General features: G+C 33.3%; 1 protein-coding gene across 1 annotated transcript in view; it reads left to right on the top strand.

Moving 5' to 3' along the window:
* LOC129231756 (aconitate hydratase, mitochondrial-like) overlaps positions 1 to 24,255 on the top strand; it is a 102,474-nt gene that overhangs the window by 52,126 nt on the left and 26,093 nt on the right. The window contains 5 exon segments of the mRNA XM_054866125.1: positions 2,596 to 2,639; positions 2,642 to 2,803; positions 3,801 to 3,898; positions 12,177 to 12,270; positions 20,817 to 20,949. Coding sequence (XP_054722100.1) covers positions 2,596 to 2,639; positions 2,642 to 2,803; positions 3,801 to 3,898; positions 12,177 to 12,270; positions 20,817 to 20,949 — 531 coding nt within the window.

The following is a 24,255-nucleotide window of genomic DNA, read 5'->3' on the forward strand; positions in this document are numbered from 1 at the left end:
GGAGAGCTCTCACACCTCCTTTTACATGACATCATATTTAAGATTGTCTATAATCTTGTTTTTGGAGTTTCAATATCAAATGTGCTTGGGGAAGAGATCACGAATCCGTCTCCTTGACACTAGCAAAGATGGTCAACAACCATGAATTAAAAGACTTCTGTTTCAAAAAGATTTAGGATAAGAGCCTCCGAAATTTCCTTTCCCCGCCTATTATTATTATCAAGGATCATCGCAAGCTGTGTTTAGAGAAATAAAGGTTTGCAAAATTTAGTTAAGGCTTAGATTCCCTCTACACCCCATTTATGAAAGAAAATTAAACCGCTAAATCAAATGACAAGTCTATCACTATTTATCTTCAAACTGTATTTACAATTTAAATTTTTGTAATGATCTTTCTCTCAGCTTATTTCATCACAATTGGTATGAAAACTGGTAAAAAGAGATGCCATCTTGATATTGCATATTTTCTTACAAGGAAAAGAAATACCATTGAGGATCTAAATGACTGTGTTAGAAATAGTTCTAGAGACCAGAAACGAATCAGACGGTGAAGAATTCAAGTAGAATCAAAATACTAGAATTTTTTTTTCTATTCCTTATTGCTTGAAACACTTTTAATTCAAACTCCTTTAATCAAAATTTTAAAAATTAGGCGTACCTCATTTCTATATACAGTAAAACCCCGCTGCAACGATATTTTGGGGACCGAAGAAATATATTGTTGTTGAGGGATATATTGTTATATCGAGGGCCTACATATTTTGGGAGTACAATACTATTTTTTTTTTAATTTTAATGTTATAGTATATGCAATAACTATATATAGGTATAAATGTATTTGAGTAATTCTCCAAAATCCTATGTCCCAGGAGCCTAACACAAGGATTGTTTGGCCTAGTATTTTTTTCTGTTTTTTTAATAGTTAGAAATAACTTTTCCGATGTCATTCCATTCCTATTAAAACAATAACTCATTTTTTTCCTACAATTTTTTTTGAAAACCACAAAGTCACTATTGTCATGTCCCCATTCGTTTCTCAAATATACTTAAATTATTTTTAAAATGTTATATCAACATTCCACAAATTTAAATTGTAGTACTAAATTAATCATACTTATAGGTGTAAAATAACATTCTTGAACAAAATTTAATTATTTAAATCATCAAGATTTGTCATTATAAAGTTTGTCGCCAGGTTTCATGTCATTCTCCTGTCCTAGGAATGAGTTCAATTATTATAGATTTAAAAATGGAATTTTTAATTTGTTGTACTACAACCTTTGTTATCATTTTGTTTGATTCCTTGAGCATTTTGTTAATAAGATTTGTATGCTGTTCTTACTAAAACTTTTAAGTTCAAAAAGGGATATGTAATATTTTTAATAATTCTTAATAGTGGTGAAAATGAATAAGTACATGAATAGCAGTAAGTCTTTTCTTGTCAGAAAAAGCAGAAAAAGGGCGAAAGTTGATAAAATAAGATATTTTTGATTATTTGAAAACCAAATTATCCTAATAAAGGGGGGTTGAACATTTAAATAAAAAAGTTTTACAGGGTTTTATTGCTGTGGAGAATATTGTAATGTTGGGAGGAGGATAACACTAACTTCTATGAGAGTTCACCGGGACCACAAAATATTATCGTTGTATCGGATAGCATTGCAGCAAGGTTTTACTGTATACATATTTTGTTTTATTTTAATTTGTCACTTCTCCATATAATGCCCATTAGCCATTTGCTCCCCTAAAATGATTGTCTATACCCCCCCCCCCCCCCCCATTAGCATATGCCTTTTTAAGGGACCCAGTCCAACTGTGGCTACATGTTGCTAACCATGGACTTTGATTTGTTTGATGTGTTGAATACATTTTTATATGCATTTAAAAAATGTGTTACAGATGTTACATTCAAGTTGAAAAGTCCGTTACAAACTTATGTAACGTCTTACATGCCTATTTCTGCATGGTTTTTATTATGATTTAAAGTTTGGGAACTATAGTTTCTTTACCCTTAAGATAAAGAGAAATAATTAAGAACAGAGCTTTTTAAAAAATATTTCAAAACATGAGGAGAATTAATTTACCTTTTTGTAACAGACATTACATATAATACTTGATATTGTAATTATGCCCCTAACTAGACTATTTTTGTTCGAAACAACGCCCAAACATGGTTTTATTTTACTTTTATAGTTTTTTTTATGAACATTAAATTTACTCCATTTAAATTTAGAAGCAACATTTGCATTTATAATAAGGTACAAAAGTGATAATTTTACTTGCTAAAAAACACAAAAAATAGACATTTTACCACCTCTTCTTCCCTTAAATAAATCTTATGTAAGCAAAATGCAACACTAGATTCTTGTTTTAAGGGTTATAAACTTTCTAATGATATATAACTGTTAGGGATTTGTTTAAACTGATTTTCTGACCTCTTGGTCCCTCATGCTAGCTGGAATTCACCAGTTGCTAACAATTGAAGTGATTTTTAGTAGTGGTAAAACAGATGTAATTAGTCTTCAAATTGATTCTAATCTGTATATAGCATTATTTGACCATTTTGAAGGTTGAAGTTTTTAAAATGTATTTTAGGTGAAAAATTTAAGTTGAAAGAGCCATATGGGGAGGAACTGCCACCACGGGGGATTTGACCCTGGGTCAAGACACTTACCAAGCTCCTCCAGCTGATAGCTCTTCTGTTAATGTTGTTGTGGACCCAAATAGCCAGAGATTGCAACTTCTAAATCCATTTGACAAATGGGATGGCAAGGATTTAACTGATATGCAAGTTCTAATCAAAGTATGCAACTTTAGTTGTAAAATTGATATACCCCCATCCCATTCAGGAATGAATGCGCTTATGTCAGTTGGTATATAAACTTCTTAAAATTTCATAATTCCATGAAATTTTTAATTGTAGCTGTGTCTCTCTCGCTCTGTGCTTATTTTTATGAAAAACATCTAATTTATTTCTTGTGTGCGTGACATAATAAAATTATATTTTATTTATTATTTTTCTCCTTTGAGACACAGAGTAAAAGTTTTTCAATATTGTTGCTTTACAGCTCTTTTAAAAAGCAGTGTTTAGTTTTGTGCCTCTGCAATGTGCCTGACATTTGTAATTAATTTTTGTCACAAAATCTCCTGTTAACTGCCTGCTGACAGTATTAATTGCCTTATGTAATCAGGCAGTTAATAATCAAATGTATCAAATATACCTTTCGTTTGGAGTTAACTTCAAATATACTTAAAAATAAAAACATTTTGGCAACAGTAGTTGCATGCAAAGCATCAAAATTTCTCTGTAATTTTTATAAAGATGTGAAAGGATCTTTTTGACAGATTTTATGCATGTATTGTCATTATATTGAATGCTTATTTGCTTTTTTAAGAATGCATTTAGTTTCTGAAAATAAAATGGACTTAAAACAAATTGAACACATATAGGTTCATGCAATGGATGATATTATTTTTTCTGTATGTGTGCATTGTTTTTTTCCTATATAATGTGTCATGTTTTTAGTTCAGGCTGTATTCCTATTTATAAGAATAAAAATGCCTAAAATTTGTCCTTATAGAAAATCATCCTAGATGTCAAAGTTTTGCAATTTACATTGGAAAGTTCCATTATTTTGTGTCTACTAATCCATAAACTTGCTTCTTTTGCATTGAAAAAGGTTTCGCTTATATCCTCAAAACATGTTCTGCAATGTTTTGTAAATTTCTACATACACTATTAAAATGCTATGTATTCACAAATGCTTATTTATTTTTTTTTTTTTTAATTTTTATTGTAGATAAAAGGCAAATGCACAACTGATCACATTAGTGCTGCAGGACCATGGCTGAAATATAGAGGGCATTTAGATAATATTTCAAATAACATGTTCATTGGGTAATATATAGCTATAGTTTTTTTTACATGTGCAGGTATATCATAGTTCATGATTGATAAAAGTAATTACTTACATTTTATGTAATAGTATTGTACAGGGTCCATTATGAAAGTAATGAGCATAATGTTATTGTGACGTGACGATAGACGGCAGCACGGTAAAACCGGCTGGGAAATGTGGTGTGGGATATGCCCTTTCAATGCATACAGTCATCAGTTGCTTTCGAGCAGTGTGAGCGGAGATAAGTGCCTCCGCTTGAAGTATGTTTTCAACTATTGTAACATAACGCAATAGAGCATTCACTTGAACAATGATACGCCATCAAGTTTTGCGTGAGGTTTGGAAAAAATGCAACCGAAACATTCCAGATGCTGCAAGAAGCCTTCAAGGACGATTGCATTTCAAGATCACAGTCTGGGAAGTGGCACAAGGCATTCAAAGAGAGCCAGGAGGAGGTCGCCGACAAACCCCGTTATGGATGTCCTCCCCCCCCCCCCCCCCCCCGGTGATCCCTCACCACCTTACAGTCCCTACTTAGCTTCATGTGACATCTTTTTGTTTCCGCGACTCAAGAGAGAGAGAGAGAGAGAGAAGAAAGGAAAACATTGGGGAACCTTGGGAAACATCCAACACCATGTTACAACGTTCCTGAGAGGCATTCCCTTGGAAGAGTTTCAGGGTGCCTTTCAGGTGTAGCAAACACGTCTCCGCAAGTGTATTGATGCAGGAGGAATGTATTTTAAAGAATATTGAACATTTGTGCAAATTACGATCAATAAATATATTTTGCAAGTAAATACTCATTACTTTCATAATGGACCCTGTATATTGTATAACTTTTCATTTCTTTCTTTTATACCTATTATGTTAGTCTTTTGTTTCAAATAATTTGAATGCATTGAAATTTTAATGTAGATGCGAAATGCTACAGTTTCAATACATGGCTGCCACACTTCCGTCTGGGGGACGGAATTCCATCTTTTGAAAATTTCGAATCACCTAGGAATTTGTTTTGGAAGTATTGCAAACGCAGCATTAAAAAAATATTTTTTTTTTTCCAAAAAAAAAAGGAAGGACGCAACTGCTTAACTCTTTCCTTTCCGGCTACATCTTGAACCCCTGCCTTCGTTGATGGCAGGTGGGCGGAGTCTTGAAAGCTCAGCGCTCGTGTCATCCTCAACGCTGTGGTAAAAAAAATAGTGTTAGCTCTCGTGGTTCAGTTTGCCGTGGGAAAAGAGGCGCGATGCGTTGAAGCTGGTGAGGAAACGCATCCCTCCTGTTTTTACATTACTCCGCGATGTGTGCTTAAAAATGAAGTGAAGTGAACTGAACTCTGTTGAAAGATTGTTTATCTTTCTACGGAAAATGTGCATCGTGCTTTTTCTACTTGATTAATTAGTGTTTCATATTTGGCAGGATAATTTCTGTTGTTGAAATTTTATCATTTAAATTAAATGGTTTTATTTTGTATGTTTTACATTTTTAATATTCAGCTTTCGTAATAATGATTTTTATTGACGAAACAAATCTATCGTTATTGAACGATTCAAGTGAAGCTACTTCGATTATCAAATATGGTCTGCGAAGGAGGAGTATAAAATTCACAGAAATGAAGCCAGACTCTAAAATGAGAAAAGCTGTTCATACCTCAAGGCAAATGTATCACCTGTCCTTAGATAAGAAAGAGAAGAAACCAACTGCTGCTGCAGTAGAAAAAAAAGTGACAGTAAATAAGCCTGTTGCAGCATCTGCTGTTGTTTTTACTCCTAACTCAAAAAAAGATGGGGACAAGGTGCCAGAGTTGCAGAAAGGAATGGCTGAGAAAGTTTCTATAAAAGTAGCTATGCCCACAAAAAGATCTTCGGAAGACAAAAAATCTACCACACATGCTAAACTTAAAAAATAAGCAGTTATTTTTCAAAGGCTAATTAAATTATTTCATTCATTATGTGGTTAATCCAGAAAATTATTTTAAATCTGTTCATTACAATGTATCTTACAGCCAAGAACATCTTACCTGATTTTTTTTTTACCTCCAGCAATTTTTTTATATGAACTATAAAACCAGAAGCTTTTTTTATTCAATAACATATAGCAAGTTTTTTTCTGTTTCATTTACTTCTGAATTATTTATTTTTCAGCATTTTTCTCCTAAAAAAATCTTTTTATATTGCAAAGAATTATTTTAAAAGTTTAGATCATAGTTAATTTTACATTTTTTTTAAATATATATATATAGCTAATTGCTACCTCAAAAATAAGCAATATATTTGTATAAAACATCAAATATATTGCGCGCTAACATTTTTGTGTCACGAAATTGCGCCACGCGCTTTTCAGTCCTGGCCATTTTGTAGAGTGGCACCCATGTCAATACAAGTGAATTAACAATTGATTGTTATATAGAAGGAACTATGTCTTATGTTGACAATTCTCATTTTCTTAAAGGTTTTCTCTGTTTTTTAATTGTTTAGTGAAGAAAAAAAAATTTATCCTAGGCACAACTTATGCAGTCCTTTTTATTTATGTGTTTATCTTTTGAACTATTAGTTTTGAGTCCTAAATACACTAATCATTTATTTCGTAGAAGACAAAAAATTCCTTGACATAAAAAGAACTTAATGATGACTTTGATTTAATGCAAAAGAATGAGTAAAAACAATTAAAAAGCCTTCTTAGAACATGAAAATGTAACCAAAATGGGAAGTGCACAATTAAACAATGTACTGCTTCTTTGCTCATATGACAAATATTTGAACTTGTAAAGGTTCACATCAACATTATGGCTGAGAAAGTTTAATTTAAAAAAAATGATGTTTAGAAAAGCCTTGACAAAAAAAAAAAAACTCCATAACAACAAAGGTAGATGATTAATGTGTTACAGAAAACCAATGTAGCTAATTAGAGCTTCAGGCTGATTGTTTCAAAGCATGTCATTTAGAGATTGAGTCATATATATATATAGATCTACCAGTCACATACAACTAAGTTAAAATCAGTAAAGTAATTTTATTATATTTTATAAGGATTCGAAATTTGCTTGACTGCTAATAACCGCCATTTTTTAGTAGCAAGTATTAAAATTTAAGTTGATCCATTTCTATGCCAAAACTTAAAAAAATATTTTCGTGTAATTTCAAGAATAATTTTAGCTTAAATTATTCCTTAAAATATCACATGGCATAATAAAGCACAAAAACTTTACTTGTTTTTAAGGAAATCATGAGTTTTTTGGGCTGTTTTTGTGATCTGTCTAAATGAGACAAAACATGTGAGAAACTGAGACAAAAAATATGAAGTTGTAAGAGTCCTGCTTTTAAATTTACTGATCATCTTTCAATATTTGCGATGATTTTTAATAATTTACTGTATAGCTATTTGCTCAACCAAAAACATTCAGTATTTGAGTGGGCTTTTGACTCCACGTCGAGACTTTCCTTTGCCCTTTAAAATCTGCATAAAAAGTCACATTCACAACAACGATACATTTGAGACAATGAGAAGCAAAAGAATGTAAGTGGCCTCTATCTTGCTCTAAGATAGAGGAGGGGTTCACCCACCGTTTGTATTGGTTATCTTCATATTTTCAATTTTGGCACTTACATCCCTTCGCTTCTCACTGCCTCATTTTTTTTAAATATACAATGTTTTAATTTTTCCATTACATTTTTAACCATCCAAGTGATAGATTATATTCAGAAACGAGCTTTTTATGTATTGAAAAGCAATTTTTAATGGCTTCTTTGGTTATTAAACTTTTCTCTTGCAAATACTTTTCACTCTGCAGAATTTTGATTTTTTTTTTAAAAATTGAAGATAGGAATAATTTTTCTTAATATTATTACAAATCATAGTAGTTAAAAAAAATCCCTTCATTTAAAACATATAAAATCCAAAATCATTTTTGGAAGCGTTCCAACTTTTAACATCGTTGAACATAAAAAAAAAAACCTCTATGCAGAGAAGTAATTACTTGACTACAGTATTTTAACGCACAAAATTAGCAGCTTACTGCATACACATGTTTCGAAGTTGCAGAGAACCCTTTTTTCAATGCAAAGTATTAAACGTTTATTACCGATGTCTTTACATCCAAAAACTCACTACTTTGCATTGAAAAAGTAGCTCCCTGTAACTCTTTAACATATGTATACTGTAAGCTAATAATTTTGTGTGTTTAAACATTGCTGTTTATTAATTCATCAAACCTTTACACTTCAATTACTATAAAAGGTTATTTTAACACATGCAACCTTGTGTCTCCTAATTATTTTCAAATCATAACAATTCATTTTTTCCTTTTATTTTATTTACTTTAATAACTTATCAAATCCTCTGTAATTTTACTTTGTCCGATTAATTTCTTTTGTTGCGCATTAAATTTTTTTAAAATAGTGTATTAATATCTTGCACATCTAACTCTGCTCGTTTTCGATCCATATAGAGTTGTGTGCACCACTGTGATAGCCTTGTGATAAACAAAATAAATTTAAACTTCATTTATATGTGTAGCTCATTGCCTTTTTTCTTATTAACATGACTTGATTTCGTTATCTACTTACACACTAACACACATATCTTAATATATAAAAATCTTCTGTGCGGACGTTTGTCACCATAAGCATAGCTGCCAAGTGCTCCGTTTTTCCCGGAGTTTCTCCGATTTTTATTGCGTACTCCGAAAATCCGATTTTTTCCAAAAAACTCCGTTTTTTTGACTTTGCTTGTACACTTTTCGATTTTTGAGGAAAAAGAAGAGATTTCCCTATCCTCGAAGGCAGGAATTGTGCGCAAACTCAACAAAAGAGAAGACAATTTGATGCTTTGGAAGCTTAGTGTCAGGATAAACACTGAGGGGGAGCGCCGATTGGAGATCGTCGTTTTTTCATCGAGTATTTCAGCTACGTGTAAAACGTAGCCGCCATGTTTGGTCATTCACAAGATGGAAGTTAGCAGACGATACTTAAGCGCCTTCGTTTTCAAAAACAAAGCAGAATTGGGTGTTTCTTTTAACTGCAAACTAATGAAAATAAGCAAAATGTGCTGCAAAATGGTTTTTTTTTTTTTTTTGGTTATTTTAAATAATTTTATTGAGAAATATGAAAACAGTTATACCATTTAAAATTTCATTTTATCCTTATTGCTTTGGACACGGATGTGCTAAAAATTCGCAATTAAATTGTAGTTTCATGGGGATTTTTTATTTTTGAATTATTTTCATGCTATAAATTCAAAATTTTATATCTGAATTTTTGACTTAGTCGCCATATTTGGTCATTTGCGAGATTTTAGTACACAAGACTCTTAAGTGGCCAAGTTTTCAAAATCGGAATTAGATGTTTATTGCAATGCAAACTATTGAAAATAATGCAAAATGGGCTGTTTTTTTTTTCCCCGGAAAATTCTATATTTTTTTCTTGAAAAATGCAAATTTTTTTCTTCAGAATATTATTTTATCCTCATTGGTTTGGACTAATGTGCTAAAAACTCGCTATTTCGTCTAAATTTTAGTTTTTTAAGGGTCATTAATTATTTATATAATTGTTTTTCATGCTGTAAATTCAAAATTTTATATCTGAATTTTTGACCTAGTCGCCATATTTGGTCATTTGCGAGATTTTAGTACACAATACTCTTAAGTGGCCAAGTTTTCATAACTGGAATTAGTTGTTTATTGGAATGCAAACTATTGAAAATAATGCAAAATAGGCTTTTTTTTCCGGAAAATTCTAAATTTTTTTCTTGAAAAATGCAGAATTTTTTTTCTTAATATTATTCTATCCTCATTGGTTTAGACTCTAATGTGCTAAAAACTCGTTATTTCGTCTAAATTTTAGCTTTTTTAAGGCTCATTAATTATTTATAATTACTTTTAATGCAACAAACTCAAAAATCTATTGTCTTGACTTTTTCGCGTTGTTGCCCTGTTTTGTCATTTGCAACATGAAGTAGACAAGACTATTAATAGCCTAAGTTCCCGAAAACAGAATTAGTTGTTTGTCTCAATACAAACTATTAAAAATAACAGAAGGCAAAAAGTTATGTTTTTTTTTTTTTTTAATTATTTTGCTTGAAGGGGAAATTTTATCTTTTTTTATTTTTTTTTATTTTTATAGGGAAGTTGTAAAAACTGCCTCCCCCTCTCCAGTTTGTATTTCAAAACTTAATGACATTGATGGCCACTAAGTTTTTGGAGTCGAGTGCCACTGGCCACTTTCAAAATTTCAGAGTCTTGACCTTTACTACGAAGTTGCTTTACTTCCAAGTATAAGAAATAATTGTTTTTTTTTTAAATCTTCAATATGTTCTTATGCATGTAGGATATGTATAAAAGCATATTTTTAAAAAGGATTGCAGTTTTATTAAATCAAACAGTAATCATGTTTTTTTTAAACTTTTCAATATGTATCTATGTAATGTTGCTTTTTTAATGTAAAATAATTTTGTTTTAAACTTGGTTGTAGTTTTGTTGAAAATCTAACATGAAAATTTAGAAAAGCATTTTATAAGTGCTTAGAATTTATGGAAACTTATGGTACAGAAGGAAGGTTTTGCGCAGGCCACGATTTCAGGCTCCTGTTTTAGCCCTCAGTGCTCCTATTTTTTCCCTTAAGTGCTCCTATTTTTTGTATCTTGAGGTTGGCAGCTATGCCATAAGGCTTTTAAACGGCTGGACCGATTTCGATCAAACTTTTTGTGTGTAATTGAGTTGTGGCAAGCATGGTTTCGAAGCGCGATGGATCGAATTGGAAATGTGTTTGTTAATTAATCATTAATTTAAACATTGGATGGTTAAGTCTCCCAAATGATTAATATTTATTTTAACCTATTGTTGAGCGAGAACTGAAATAAATATTTAACCCGTTGCCAAAGGACAATAAGAAAGCCAGCTCTGCTTTTTGTAATGAAATTTCCTACTGTGATACGTCAACTGAGGATAGATAAAACGTCGAGAGAGAGAGAGAAGCCTTCATTTCTTGAAAGCAACGATTTTAGGTCCCGTGATATATTTTAAAGTAAAGTACTGGAAGGTTCACGCCGTCTACGGTCTGTCGTCGTAGTTGAACTATGTGACCGGATCGGGGCTTTAGGTTTTCCGAACCAAATGATCAGAAATTACCATACCTAGAAACATTTGTTTCTAATCCATCTGAGTTTTGGCACCAGTGTCAAGAATACTTTAAAGATTATCTAACTAATCGGTACATTATTAAAGGAAACGATGATGGAATTTAAAGACGAAACAAATTTTATTTTCGTCCAGATAAATTACGACAGGGTAGTTCTGTACACAAAAGATTAGTGCAGTGGAAGATCTTTATCTTTGGCAGAAAGAACAAATTAGGCAATATATGAAGTTTAAAAAGTTTTCGTTCAAAAGATCAGACCGCAAATCGGTCGGAGTTGGCTTCGCGCACCGACGGGCTGGATTACAGTAACGTGGTGGCTTGGCGACTTTAGCTATAGACAATAGAGTTGCATGATCATTTGTTTACATGTTAAGGCTACTGTTAATGTAATTATTTTATTTTTCGTTTATTTGGCGAAATATTTCAAATTGCAAACAATTGTTTTCGTTTTTAAAGTGTGTTTAGTCATTTTAGTTGAAGAATGTTTATTTTACATCGGGAGGGGGGTGAGTGATTTTCGCTTATTCAGGCAACTGTTTTTCACTTCATCATTTTTTAAACCATATCTTTTCGATTGTTTTATTATTTTTATATGGGGGATGTTGCAGCGGGATTTCCCGTTTGTTGTAGATAGGTAGTTAGTTTTTTACACTTAATATCTGAGGACGCTTTTTATCCTTTGAGTATGACTGAAGGAACGGAAGAAAACTTTCGAGTACGGGAGAAAAAAATAGTTAATGAAAAAACTACTCAGTGGACATTAGATAAATCAAGTTGTAATAAATATACGCATTCAAACACCAAGCAGCTTAAAGCATTTTCTTTTTACTTATTTTTTTCAACAAAACAGTTCAAACACTTGACAATTTATTGAAATTTCTTAACTTTTCAATTTACAAAGTTTGAACAGAACAACGTCTGTCGGGTCCTCTAGTCTATAGATAAAAATATAAATGATAGAATTCAAATTTATGCAGCTTCTGATATTTGTTTACATTTTTGAATTTTTTAAGCATAATTTGGAATTTTGTCTTGAAATTCAAGTATATGCAACTTCGTTTTCATGAAGTAATTGTATGATATTTAGTATTTTATTTCAAAATATTAAATTCCTCTGTTAATGTACATTTTTTCCCTTTTTTTGCAGCGCAATCAATTCGGAAAATGGTGAAGCTAATAAAATTAAAAATCGCCTGACTGGTGAATGGGGCACTGTACCAGATACTGCCAGACATTACAAGGTAGTATTTTAACCATTGTATTTCAATATTCTAAGAACCACAATATAAATCATTTAAAAATACATTGCAGTTAAAACATCTTTCATTTTTATACAAATTTGTACTCTGAAAGAAGAAACAGGTTTCATTAATGTGGTAGACCTATCTCATCTCTTCCAATATGCGTGCAATTTACTAACTACATATAGGCTTTGTCACATAAAATATATGCAACAACCAAAAGAAATTGAGCTACAATTACGAAACTTGGCAGGGATGTAGTCTGAGAAAAGACATGCAAATGATCCAAACTTCAACACCCGGGAGATAAGGGTTAAACGCCCTATGCGCTGTGGTTGGAAGTAGGGACGCTATTGTAGTAGATACATTTTTAAGTAGTTTGTAGTGTAGCGCACTACTTTTTAAAAAAAGTAAGAGTAGCGAGTAGTTCGATACAAAAAAAAAGTAGTTTGTAGCGATTTCTGGAAACTACTTTTAAATAAATTTTCAAAAAAGAAATGAAAAGGAACAACCTATATTTATCAAACTTGCAAGACTGAAAAATTCCAGCTGACCTCAGACATGTTATCTTGATGCCATATGTTCCATCTATTGACACCGTTAGTTTGTTTGGCATCGAAAATTTCACATTTCCCAAATATTCGCCTTGAATAAAGCATGGCTTAAAAAGAAAAGAAAAAAGCGATAACTACCAATTTAATACCGCATTTGTTTTTTTAGCAAGGGGGAGGGAGGGGGTCAAAACAGTATCTATACGATTTTTTAGACATTTAAAAACACCCCTCAAACTGTTTAAACCCATTTCTTAACTTCATATTATCACCGAACAAAGATAACTGAAATTTTACTGTATTTAAAAAAAAAGCATTGTTATTGAATAAAAGCACTGTTAGAATGCACAAAATCAATGGAGGAGAATGGCATAAAATGAAACAGTATGGTACGTATAGTATGTAGCAATAATAAAATGCAGCATTACAATAGTACTGCACAGTAGGGTGGACCAAAAAACAACTTTTTTTTTGTTTCGATGATGGGTAGTGCGGAAAAGGTGCCATTGGTAAAGCAAAGTGTACATAAAAAAATTGAATTTTTTTCTGCCAATTTTTTGATTTGCCGCAATTGGGTTGAAGTTTTGAAAAAATGCTATTTTTTCATGTGTTTAGCCAATGTGTTTGGTATATATTTATTTTCAATAATGAGAAGCATGAAACAGGTGCCATTGGTCGCCCATAAAAATTTTGAGTTGTGCGGTACAGTTCTTTCCTTTGCTGCAAATGAATAGAAGCTTTACTAAGTTTCAGGTTTTTAACGTTTTCAATAAATTTTCTCAAATAGTACAAATTTTTGCCATACTTCTCTGCCATCATTATATAGTTTTATCATATGTGTTGTATTTTTAGATGCGTGATGTGTCATAAATTAACTACTTATTGCATATAAAATTTAAATTTGAAATGTTCTATTCGAAAACTTTGTGCAGTTGCGTTTAAAATTAAAGTTAAACAGCTCAAAACTCAAAAAAAACTCAAGATGTTGTGGATGTATAGAAAATTTCTGCTTGTACTTTCAACAGACAATTTTTATCTACACTGTTTTATGTAATAAAACTTTTTTCAAGTTAAATTTCTGCCTTTGAGCTCTTTTATACCTGTTACAGTATTGCTACAATGAAAGCATCGTTTCCTTTGTGGCCATCTGCAAATTCTGTGCTATTTTAGTTGTATTCTATTTCTACACACAGCTGACGTAGGACTTTAGGTTCTAAAATTCTTTCGGATACTATGTTTATTCCAGTTTCTTGTGACGAAAGACTTTTTGTGATTCAAGGTTGGCTGATATTGGTTGAGAACCAAACCGGAGCATATCGTCGTGTTCTGTTAACTTGAATTTTAATTTTGGAATTTTAAATCTTAAACACTCGAATTTCTTTATCTTTGTTTCTTTTAATTGCTATCTATTTATTCAATTAATATTCATCACAATGTTTGATACCTTTTTTTTTTGTCAGTTTCTATTTTTGAGGTAGTATTGTCTTGAATTCTTAGGATGGCCATGTTATTTACTATTTAAAATCCCTTTTGCGTACCCTGGTCATTTCTTTAGGCGATTCATATGGACAAATAAATTCGTATTACGAATAGTTCAAGGGATCCTAAGGCATCTTTGGGTTTTGAGGTAGTTAGGTGCAAGCAAAGAGTTCTGTAGGCAGCTGTGAGCACTCTTAGACTACGTAATAGGCCCTGGTTGGCTGTCTTGTAACTCTGGACAGTCTTGTAACTAATGACCGTCTGGATTGAAACCTGTTGCACAACTATCCATTATGTATTTTTGGTTTGTGCTCAAATTTTCAGTATTTTCCTTTTCTTTTGCCAATGGATAAATACATATATGACAGAGGTAACATAGAATGATAGCATAAGTAGGTTTTCGCATGCCATCAGCTTATACACTGCTCGACATTGAAAATGCAACACTAAGAAGGAGTATTCAGAAATTTATGCAAATTTTAGAGTAGACCTACATCACTGAGTTAGTAAATGATGTGAAATGCGCAACTCTTCGACACACGTGAAGTAAGATATAAGGGAAGGAACTTGCAAAATGGGCAATATTCGTGTCTTTATTTCTGACTGGAGAATTATCGAGGAAATTTTGTTTTTGTCTTGGTGGATACGTGTAACATGAGAGAATGCCAGGCCGCCGTCAACGAAGGCACTTCCAGCAGATAGACGATTTTATGAGAGGTATGGTGATCAGACTGAGAAGGGTAGGTTGGTCCGTACGTCAAATCGCAGCTGATACCCCTGCGAGCACAGTACATCGGCTGTGCCGAAGATGATTGGAACAACGGAATGTGGCAAGATTGAGGGGTGCAGGGGCAGCTAGAGTTACGTAAGAATGCATGGATCGACGCATCGACCGACAATATGTAGCAGACCAACAAGTCACTTGTTCTTTGATTCTGCAGCAGGTGCCACATACCCTGAATGTTCCTATCTCAACCAGAACCATTTCCCGTCGTTTGGTTGCACGTGGTCTGCAATCACGGCGTCCGCTAAGAAGACTGCCATTGACCCCCACAACATAGACAGCAACGTTTAGTATGGTGCCGGACTAGAGCGACGTGGATGACAGAATGGCGAAATGTTGTGTTCTCAGATGAATCCTGGTTTTGTTTATCCAGTGATAGTCGCCGCATACGTGTGTCACGTCGACTTGGAGATAGATCTAATCCGGCAGTAACTGTGGAACGTCCCACCGCACGACAACGTAGCATAATGGTTTGGAGCGCAATTTCGTAAGATTCCGTATCAGCTTTAGTTGGTATTCAGCGTTAAAAAAAACTGAAAATTGCGAAAACGTCGACTCATTTGCAGCAAAGGAAAGAGCTATACCACACACCTCAAAATTTTTATGGGAGTATAGTACCACCAATTGCACTGTTTCCACGCAACTCATCATCGAAAATAGAAACATACTATTTTTACTAATTTTTGCTGAAAACATGAAAAAAACAGCATTTTTTCGAAACTTCAACCCAATTGCAGCAGATCAAGAAACTCAGAAAAAATTCAAATTTTTTATGCACACTTTGCTTAACCAATGACACCTTTTCCGCACTACCTATCATCCCAATAAAAAAGTTGTTTTTCGACCCACCCTACTGTACAGTAGATACAGTAATCATGTTCTATACACTTTTAAGTTGTTCAAGCATATCGAAAATCTTTACATTTCTTTAGTTGTCGGAAACTTTCTATTTTTCCTTCAATTTTTGAACTAAAGATAAACTTATGCAAAATTGTGTATCATCCTATTTTTCCTTCAATTTTTGAACTAAAGATAAACTTATGCAAAATTGTGTATCATCAACTTCATATTTAGAATGAAAAAGATTTGGAGTGGCGATTTTTACATCGACAAAGCAATGTTTCAAATAGTACGTTGTGGGGAACTTCCGCTTTCAGTGATGCTAAAGGGAAAATTTATTCACAAAACTAATATTTGGTATCCAATAAAGAAGGTGATACATATGCCCCGCGATTCCCTTCCGAAAAGTTTCGTGTTGCGGGTGAGGAATTCGCGTTAGTTCCAAAATTCGTTACTGGAGAAAAACTCTGCATAAATCGAATCGCATTGTTTCTTTTGAGTCCACTGTAGTTAAAATTGTACATTGAAGAAAAGTAAGCATTTATTTCATATTTCGGATATTTATTAATATTCAATTATATAAATACTAGTACCATATTTGATATTTTTTCCTATTTCTTTTCTTTTTTTTAATAACTGATTGAGTGCTGATACATAAATCTAATAAAAGTCAATTATTAAATATTTTAAGTTTTTGAAGTTATTCGGTAAAATTTAAAAATGCTTTTATTTTATTTTATCAGTGGAATGAAAAAGGAGATAGTGTCCAGGTCCAGACACTAAAAAATATAAGTTCCCTATAAAATTAACTCCTATTATGATAATTAAAGTTTTTCTATTTTGTTTAAAAAAAGTTTTTCATCATCTTAATCAATTTTATGTATATATATATATATATATCTGTAAAATTTAAATCGAATTATGACTGCATCTATTTACATTTTCAAGTAGCCAAGTTGCACTTCTTGAATTAAATATTCACTATCAGGAATGGATTAAAAATTTGAAGGTTGAATTCCTTCAACTTTTACAGCCTTTCCTATTTGCAAAAATCATAAAAAAATGTTTGGAATGACAAATTGGCTAATTATAGGTAAGAAAGAATAAATATTTCTTAGTAAAATTCCATGTTCAAATGAGCCAATTAATTAATCTAAATCACTTTTTGAATTTTTTTTGTTCAATTCTCAAATGGTGTGTATGTTGCTTTGTTATTATTATTATTATTTTTGTAAAAAGTTGCAAAGTAAAGACTACATTTAAAAAGTAGTTTGTAGTTGCTACATTTTTGAAAAAAGTAATTGTAGTCGACTACATTCTTAATAAAGTAGTTTTAGTTGTACAGTGGAGCACCGTTTATACGTTTCTCCAGGGGCTGTATGAAAAGAGCGTATAAATGAAAAAAAAAGTATAATAGGTTTGCGTTTATATGTATTAAACTCTGTAGGGACCATATTAAAAAACGTATAATTGAAAAAAACGTATAAAAGAGAATTGTATAAACGGTGTTTCATTGTAGTTTGCTGGAAGTGCGTATCGGCCGTCGAGTGATAAGGTAGTTACTCGGTGTTGACAGTAGACCACAGATGGGAGAGTTCACTTTTGTGAAGGGATAGGGTGTCTCAGGAACAAAAATGAGCATGAGGATCATGCACCCAAAGGAGTAGCTACGTTGCTATATTGTTCCAAACCAAAATTCTAGCTAGGAAATGATTTCAAAATAAATTCAACAGAACAAATCCAGTTATAATTCTTAGAGGTTGTTAACTTTAAAATAATTCTAAATTGAGATAGTTGTGGAATAAAGAAATTTAAAGTTTGGCTCAAATATCTGACAGGTTCAGCACATTGAGAAGGAATAGATGGAGAGAGTGCAACCCTACTATCCCGATACGGCAACAGTACCATGTGACCTGGGCAGCAATTTCGAGTTGACCATAACCGCTGAAGAAGTTTTCATTAGCTGAAGCCATGTATAATAACAACCTTTAACTGTAGAAGGGAAAAATTAGATTTATAGTAATAGTGCAGTATTCTAGCATTGTAAACTGTGAGGAAAAAGCCACACCATTAGGTCCAGTAACTTTTCCCTAGCATATACAAATGTTTTTTACTTCTAAATAAAGAAAAAATAATATTTATATGCATTCAACGACAAATTCCACAGTAGCTTGTAATTTTTAAATTTTTGTACTTATTTTACCTATAAAAGTTGTAAAACATTGTATATCTTGAGTGCAAATAACATTTTAGTTCCATAAAAACACTTTTTACTTAACTAGTAATTATTTTAACAGCTGTGAAGCATTTTGTGTACATTTGCTTTGTTGGCGAATATTTTCTCGCCAAGCTCCTGTGAACAGCAGATGCGCAAGAATAAAGTTTTGCTTTTTTTATGCTTCAATTAAAATACTAGTATGCCTGCGCATGAAATCATTTCAAAACATTGATTACAATCCATATGAATCCATAAATTTTCAGTCAATAACAGAACACTTCAAACTATTTGTACATGCCCGTCATTTTAGGGAATAAACATCAAAATACATGAAAAATGCGATTACATTATATTTTAAAGTCCGAAAAGAAGTGGGGAGAGAGAATTTGAATGATAGACCTGTATTTGTATCCGTTATTTATTTATTTATTATTATGCGGTAAAGGAGTTGGAGCCAGAGTTGCTCTGATCTGTAGCCCCGACTTCATAATTAGCGCCGCCGCGTCGTCTGAAAAATATTTAATGCCAAAAGAGCGATTGCGTGCCAAAACGCGACAACTTCCAGCCAGAAAAGTCACCTGACCTGGGAAACATTGGATCCCAAGCTTATTTCACTGAGACATTTGCTATGGCTCCCACCATTAGTATTCCTTCTCAATGGTTCAGCAGGGATGGTCCCCCCCCCCCCAAGAGTAAGGTTAACCCCTAATACCACGAAGACCCTACTAAGAGAGGGATCCTGCCCCCCCCCCAAAAAAAACCATACCCTTCAAAACAACCCCTCTAAAAATTTCAATGCCGCTGTCTGTGCCATGAACCCTGCCCCTAGAAGGACACTCCTAGTTTCAGCATGCGTTGGAGAGGTGCTCACCTAGAAAGGGTTGCTCCGCAGACTGCGGCATTGAAGTTTTAGAGTGGGTGTTTTTTGAGGGGTATTTTTCTCATTTTTTTGTGTGAGGAGGAGGCACCCGATGTGTTGAAAATCCTTTTTTGCATAGAAATGTTCCTAAAGGAGTAATAAAGTTTAAAATGCTTTTTTCTGACACAACAGCGAACTTATTTGAAATGCTGAATCAGAAGTTAGTTAAAAAACTGATCTTTATAAATACTTTCAAAATACAAATTAACAAAATGATCTTTCTTCAGGTAAAATTATGAAGTTTACTGAACTTATATCTTCTTGAAACGGGCTCTGAATCTAGTTGTTTGATGAGATATGCTGCATATATTGATTATTTGAGTGCTTGTCCTTATGTTATAGTTAGTTATTTTGTATTTTATTTCAGTGTGTAGTTATTTTTTATTTTACTTCACTGTTGATAAATAAAAATCGCCTATAATAAATTCTTATTACATAAATGGTAAATTTTATCCAAGAAAATTATTTTAAGCTGACTTATAATGAGAGCTTTTCTGCACAAATTTGGTGAATTCATTTTTTTTACATACAGCACAACTAGGTGTGTGTTCTATGGTGTAATTCCTTTGAATTTATTTACGGTATATCTCACACTGTATAACCATCACCCAGGATTTTTTTCGAACATATTATTGTTTCCTTTTTCACACTTTCTATGCCTTTTTTTTTTTTGGGGGGGGGGGGGGGGTTGCTAGCCATTCTTTCTTTTTTACCAATCAAGTTTAAAATATTCAGTAGTCTAGTTAATTTGAAAATTATAGCAATAAACAGTAGCACGACAGCTCTTCATCGCTCAAATAGTAAAGAAACTAAACATTAAAAATTGACTAAAGTTATTTCAGTCGTTCGTATATGCACTATCTAATGTTTCCATCAAGTTAAATTTAATTTTCTAATCAAAAGTTACTGAGAAAACGAAAACATTCATATGCTTTCATCTGAATACATTGTGTTTAATGATTGAACTTTTTTGGCACTGGTTCAACTTTATCGTATTCAACAAAAACGGTAAAAACTTGTGCCTTGTAATGACAGAATTATTCTTTTAATTTACAAAATATGTTGACAAATGTGCTAAAATTTGCATCCAAAGAGTACAGTAGACTAACTAGGGGTTGGGACGAGTGACTCTCGCCGGGGGTGGCATTTCGACTAATTAAAAAAAAATTTAAGGTTTTTTTATTTATTATAGAATTAGAAAAATGCTTTTAAAAATTTTAAAAAAAAAACTTGCTAAAAAAAGAGCTAGAGGAGGTATATATAATCAACCGAGAAGTAGCATTGGACATCATTGAAAACAATTCTAAAAAAAAATAAGAAAAAAAATTACAATGCTGACTCCTATTGGTCAAATCAATTAATAAAAATGTTCAAAAATAAAGTTTTTTTTTGGAGGTCACATTGACCTCCGGTGACTTCCCATGTGGATGAACTGGGGGGAGGGGGGCACAATTTCTTTTGTTTGCCAGGGGCGCCAGACCCCATAGTTACGCTACTGAAAGAGTATCGAATGTGCCAGAGACAAATGAATAAAAGTTGAACAAAAACTGTTTAAACTTAAGACTTCATCTCAAACAAAGATGTTAAAATTCTGCCATTACAATGTTTTATATTTACCTTCAGGTGTTCGCAAACCACCGGTTGGGAACCCATGGAGATTACATGCTCTCTGACACACTCCTCTGCAATCTAAAACTTAAGAAGAAGAACTTTTTTGTACTTGCAATGTTTTAACATTTATTTTTTTCAATATAGTCCAAAGGATTGAAATGGGTTGCTGTTGGAGATGAAAATTACGGCGAAGGAAGTAGCCGAGAACATGCAGCGCTTGAACCCAGACATCTTGGGGGCCGAGCAATCATCGTAAAAAGCTTTGCTAGAATTCATGGTATTTTTATTTTTGTTTTCCCAGCAAAAATTGATAGTACAGTAGAGTCTCAAAAATCCGAGGTAATTGAGGCTCATGCCACCTCGTATTAACTGGAAAATTCTTCCACATTAAAATTTTACTCTTTTCGAATGGCATAATGAAGAGCACCTTTTACTTCCCCACAAATTAAAGAGTCTTCACGAAAAAATTATCACTGAAATGTTAACATACGTTTCACTTTTTAATTACCTCTAAACGAATTTTGACTTTTTGTTTCACGATATCTGTACCTATTTATGCATGCAAATTTGTAGGCAACCAAACATGCGTTTTGACAGTGCTCGAATCCATTTCAATGAGTTTTGTCATTACGTCTGTATCTATGTACTTGCGAGAGTATGTCTGTAACTGGCATAAGACAAAAACAGTTAGCTGTCGAAGGTGTCTACGACTTGTGCGGTATCAAATTGTGAACCTTTTTTTTTACTCCAATCAGTTGTTCCAAAAGGCATGTTTACGCGTTCTTTGTGGCACATTAATGTAAATTTTACGTATCAAGTTACCTCCAAGGCATCTCTTTATTCACATTTTGTAGTTGTTGAATATTACGTGTCCCTTAGGGAGTGTTGTCACAAACCTCTCAATGATTTTTTTTATTATTTGCTGTATGTAGTTGAAAATGTTTAACAGTGGCAAAAGATTTCTATTTTCAGATTTTAATGAAAATATTTTTTTTTTAACAAAACAATTTTTTTTTTTGGAGCTAGAAAATGTAATTTAACATATTAAGTAAGCACCTCGAATTAAGTACAACCTTGAACTTTGGTGACTCGGATTTTCGAGACTATACTGTATGTAGCAGAAAATTCTCTTGATCTTGATATACAGTAAAACTTGTCTACAACGATACTGTTGGGACCTAAAAATGATATTGTTATAGACAGGTTATCGTTATAGACAGTTTGATTATTTATTGCTGCCATTCTGCTTGAGACCAAGGAAAATATCGTAGACAGGTTTCACTGTATATATATATATTATCATATTGCTTATAAAAGGTAGTGCAATGTGAAAGGATGTAAGTAGCAAGAAGTTAATAAAAAATGCATGCAATTGTTCTTTTGTTAAAAAGTTTTTTAAAATCGATCTTGCATAGCAGTATTTGCCAGAGATATTGTCACCATCTCTCCCCAGAAAACAGAGGAGAGGCTCTCCAAACATTCCCACCAGTTATCTCTCTCTCTCTTTTTTGGCACTTGCTTTCGTTTCCTTCTAGTGGCTTCTTTTTTTTAAAAAAAGATAAATGATAAATATTTACATTATCTCACTCAAAAAAATATGCTTAAATACTACCGGGAAATGAAATAAATTTGAATTTAATCATTCTTTCTAAAAGAACAATTCAAATCTAAAGACATAAAAGGTGTGAAAATACCCCCTAGCAATTTGACAACTGTTGTAGTTTGAAGTGTCTCTTTTGAATTACATTCTGTCACATACCTCTACATTCGATGCAGCCCCAGTGTAATAACACATAATATAGATGTTCAAGGGGTGTTTGTGATCAGAACTTGTAGCTCGGACACTAGTTATACACTGCTTGACAATTGCTAAGGAACGAGTGATTTATGCAAATTTGTACCTCGACCACCTAGCCAATGGAAATAAATTCAAGTTCAGATGGTGTGGTAGACCAAGACTCGTTATCTGTATAAAAGACAGTGCATGCACGCTCAAGATTCATCCGAAAATTCACGCTGTTTGGTTTTTAGCAAAAATAGTGCTGGATGTTAAAAAAGGTTTTTCTCTGTAATTCTGTTTGGATCTTGAAATACTTAAGAGTAAAATGTCAGCAAGACATCATTTGAGTATCTACAATCATGGACGAGCGGTTAGACGACTAGAAGCAAGTCAAAGCGTCACCACTGTGGCTGCTGCAATGGGTGTATCAGAAAGTGCCATCTTCCGATTAAAGAAGGCCATTGAAGGTGGAAATGTTTTGCAAAAGCATGTCAGGGGTCGTGGAAGAAGCACCACACCTTCAGAGGATCGCTATGTAGCCCTCATCGCAAAAAGGAACAGAAATTTCACTCCTGGACAGATAGCTGCAAATCTAACAACTGCTACGGGTACGCATGTTTCTGCAAGAACCATCTCACGGTGAGTAAATAATGTCGGTTTGTATGCACGGAAGCCCGTACGTTGCATCCAAGTTCAACCACGCCATCGTCGAGTGAGATTACGCTGGTGTAAGGAACATGTTGGTGGGATCCTCAAAATTGGTCTAGAGTGATATTCCCTGATGAATCTCGATTCAGTGTGACAAGTGATTCTGGTCACCAACTACTGTGGAGAGAGCGTGGAACACGTTATGCACAAAAATTTGTTTGCGAACGTGATCGGTACGGCCCAAGCGTCATGGTGTGGGCAGACATCATGCACAATGGCAGAACACCGCTTCACATTTTCGAATAAGAAAGCGATATGTCGCAAATGTATTTCAGAGATGTTATGCTGTACCATGTTCGTCTTTTAGGGTTCTGTAGGTCCAGACTTTCTTTTTACGGATGACGATACACGACCACACTGGAGCATTGAAAGGTCAGAAACACTGCAAAGTGAAAACATTCTCTGTATGCAGTGGCCTGCTTACTTTCCCGACTTAAATCCAATTGAACTTGCCTGGGAGGCTCTTGGCAGACTTGTTGAGCAAAGAACCGTCCCTTCCAGAACAGTACAAGAACTCAAATCTGCATTGAGAGATTAGTAGGAAAATATCCCCCAAGCACTCCTCAATGATTAGTGGGGAGTATGGAAAATAGGACTAGACCAATGCATCGGCGCCGATAGTTCAACAATTTAGCCATCGGCATCGGCGGCCGATGCTAACTTGCAGGAAACATCGGCCCATCGGCCTTGAAAAACATCAAAAAGCCGATGGAATTGGCCAATGTTTTCGAAAAAAAAGGACCCTTGCTGTTTTACTTTTAATACAAAGTAAAGGGAGTTATTGTTTTCATAATAAAATTGTTTACTTAAATTTCAGTATGAATTTCTATTTTAGTCACCCCTGAAAGAGTTTTTAATACTGCATTCAGGTACCAAATAAATTAATTATTGCGTTTTTTTTTTTTTTTTTTTGCGGCTGGATGTACGTATGTATCTCTCATAAGTCATAACTCAAAAATGGTAAGCTGTAGAAGGTTAAAATTTCGCATGGGGGGTGTGCATATGTTCCAGTTGTGCACTTCCCTTTTTGTTTTCGATCGGATGTTCTAAAAAGCCTATTTACTCATTTTTTTTGTGGCTATTAATTACTTATTT

This window comes from Uloborus diversus, chromosome 1, assembly GCF_026930045.1.
Source record: "Uloborus diversus isolate 005 chromosome 1, Udiv.v.3.1, whole genome shotgun sequence".
Taxonomy (NCBI): Eukaryota; Metazoa; Arthropoda; class Arachnida; order Araneae; family Uloboridae; genus Uloborus; species Uloborus diversus.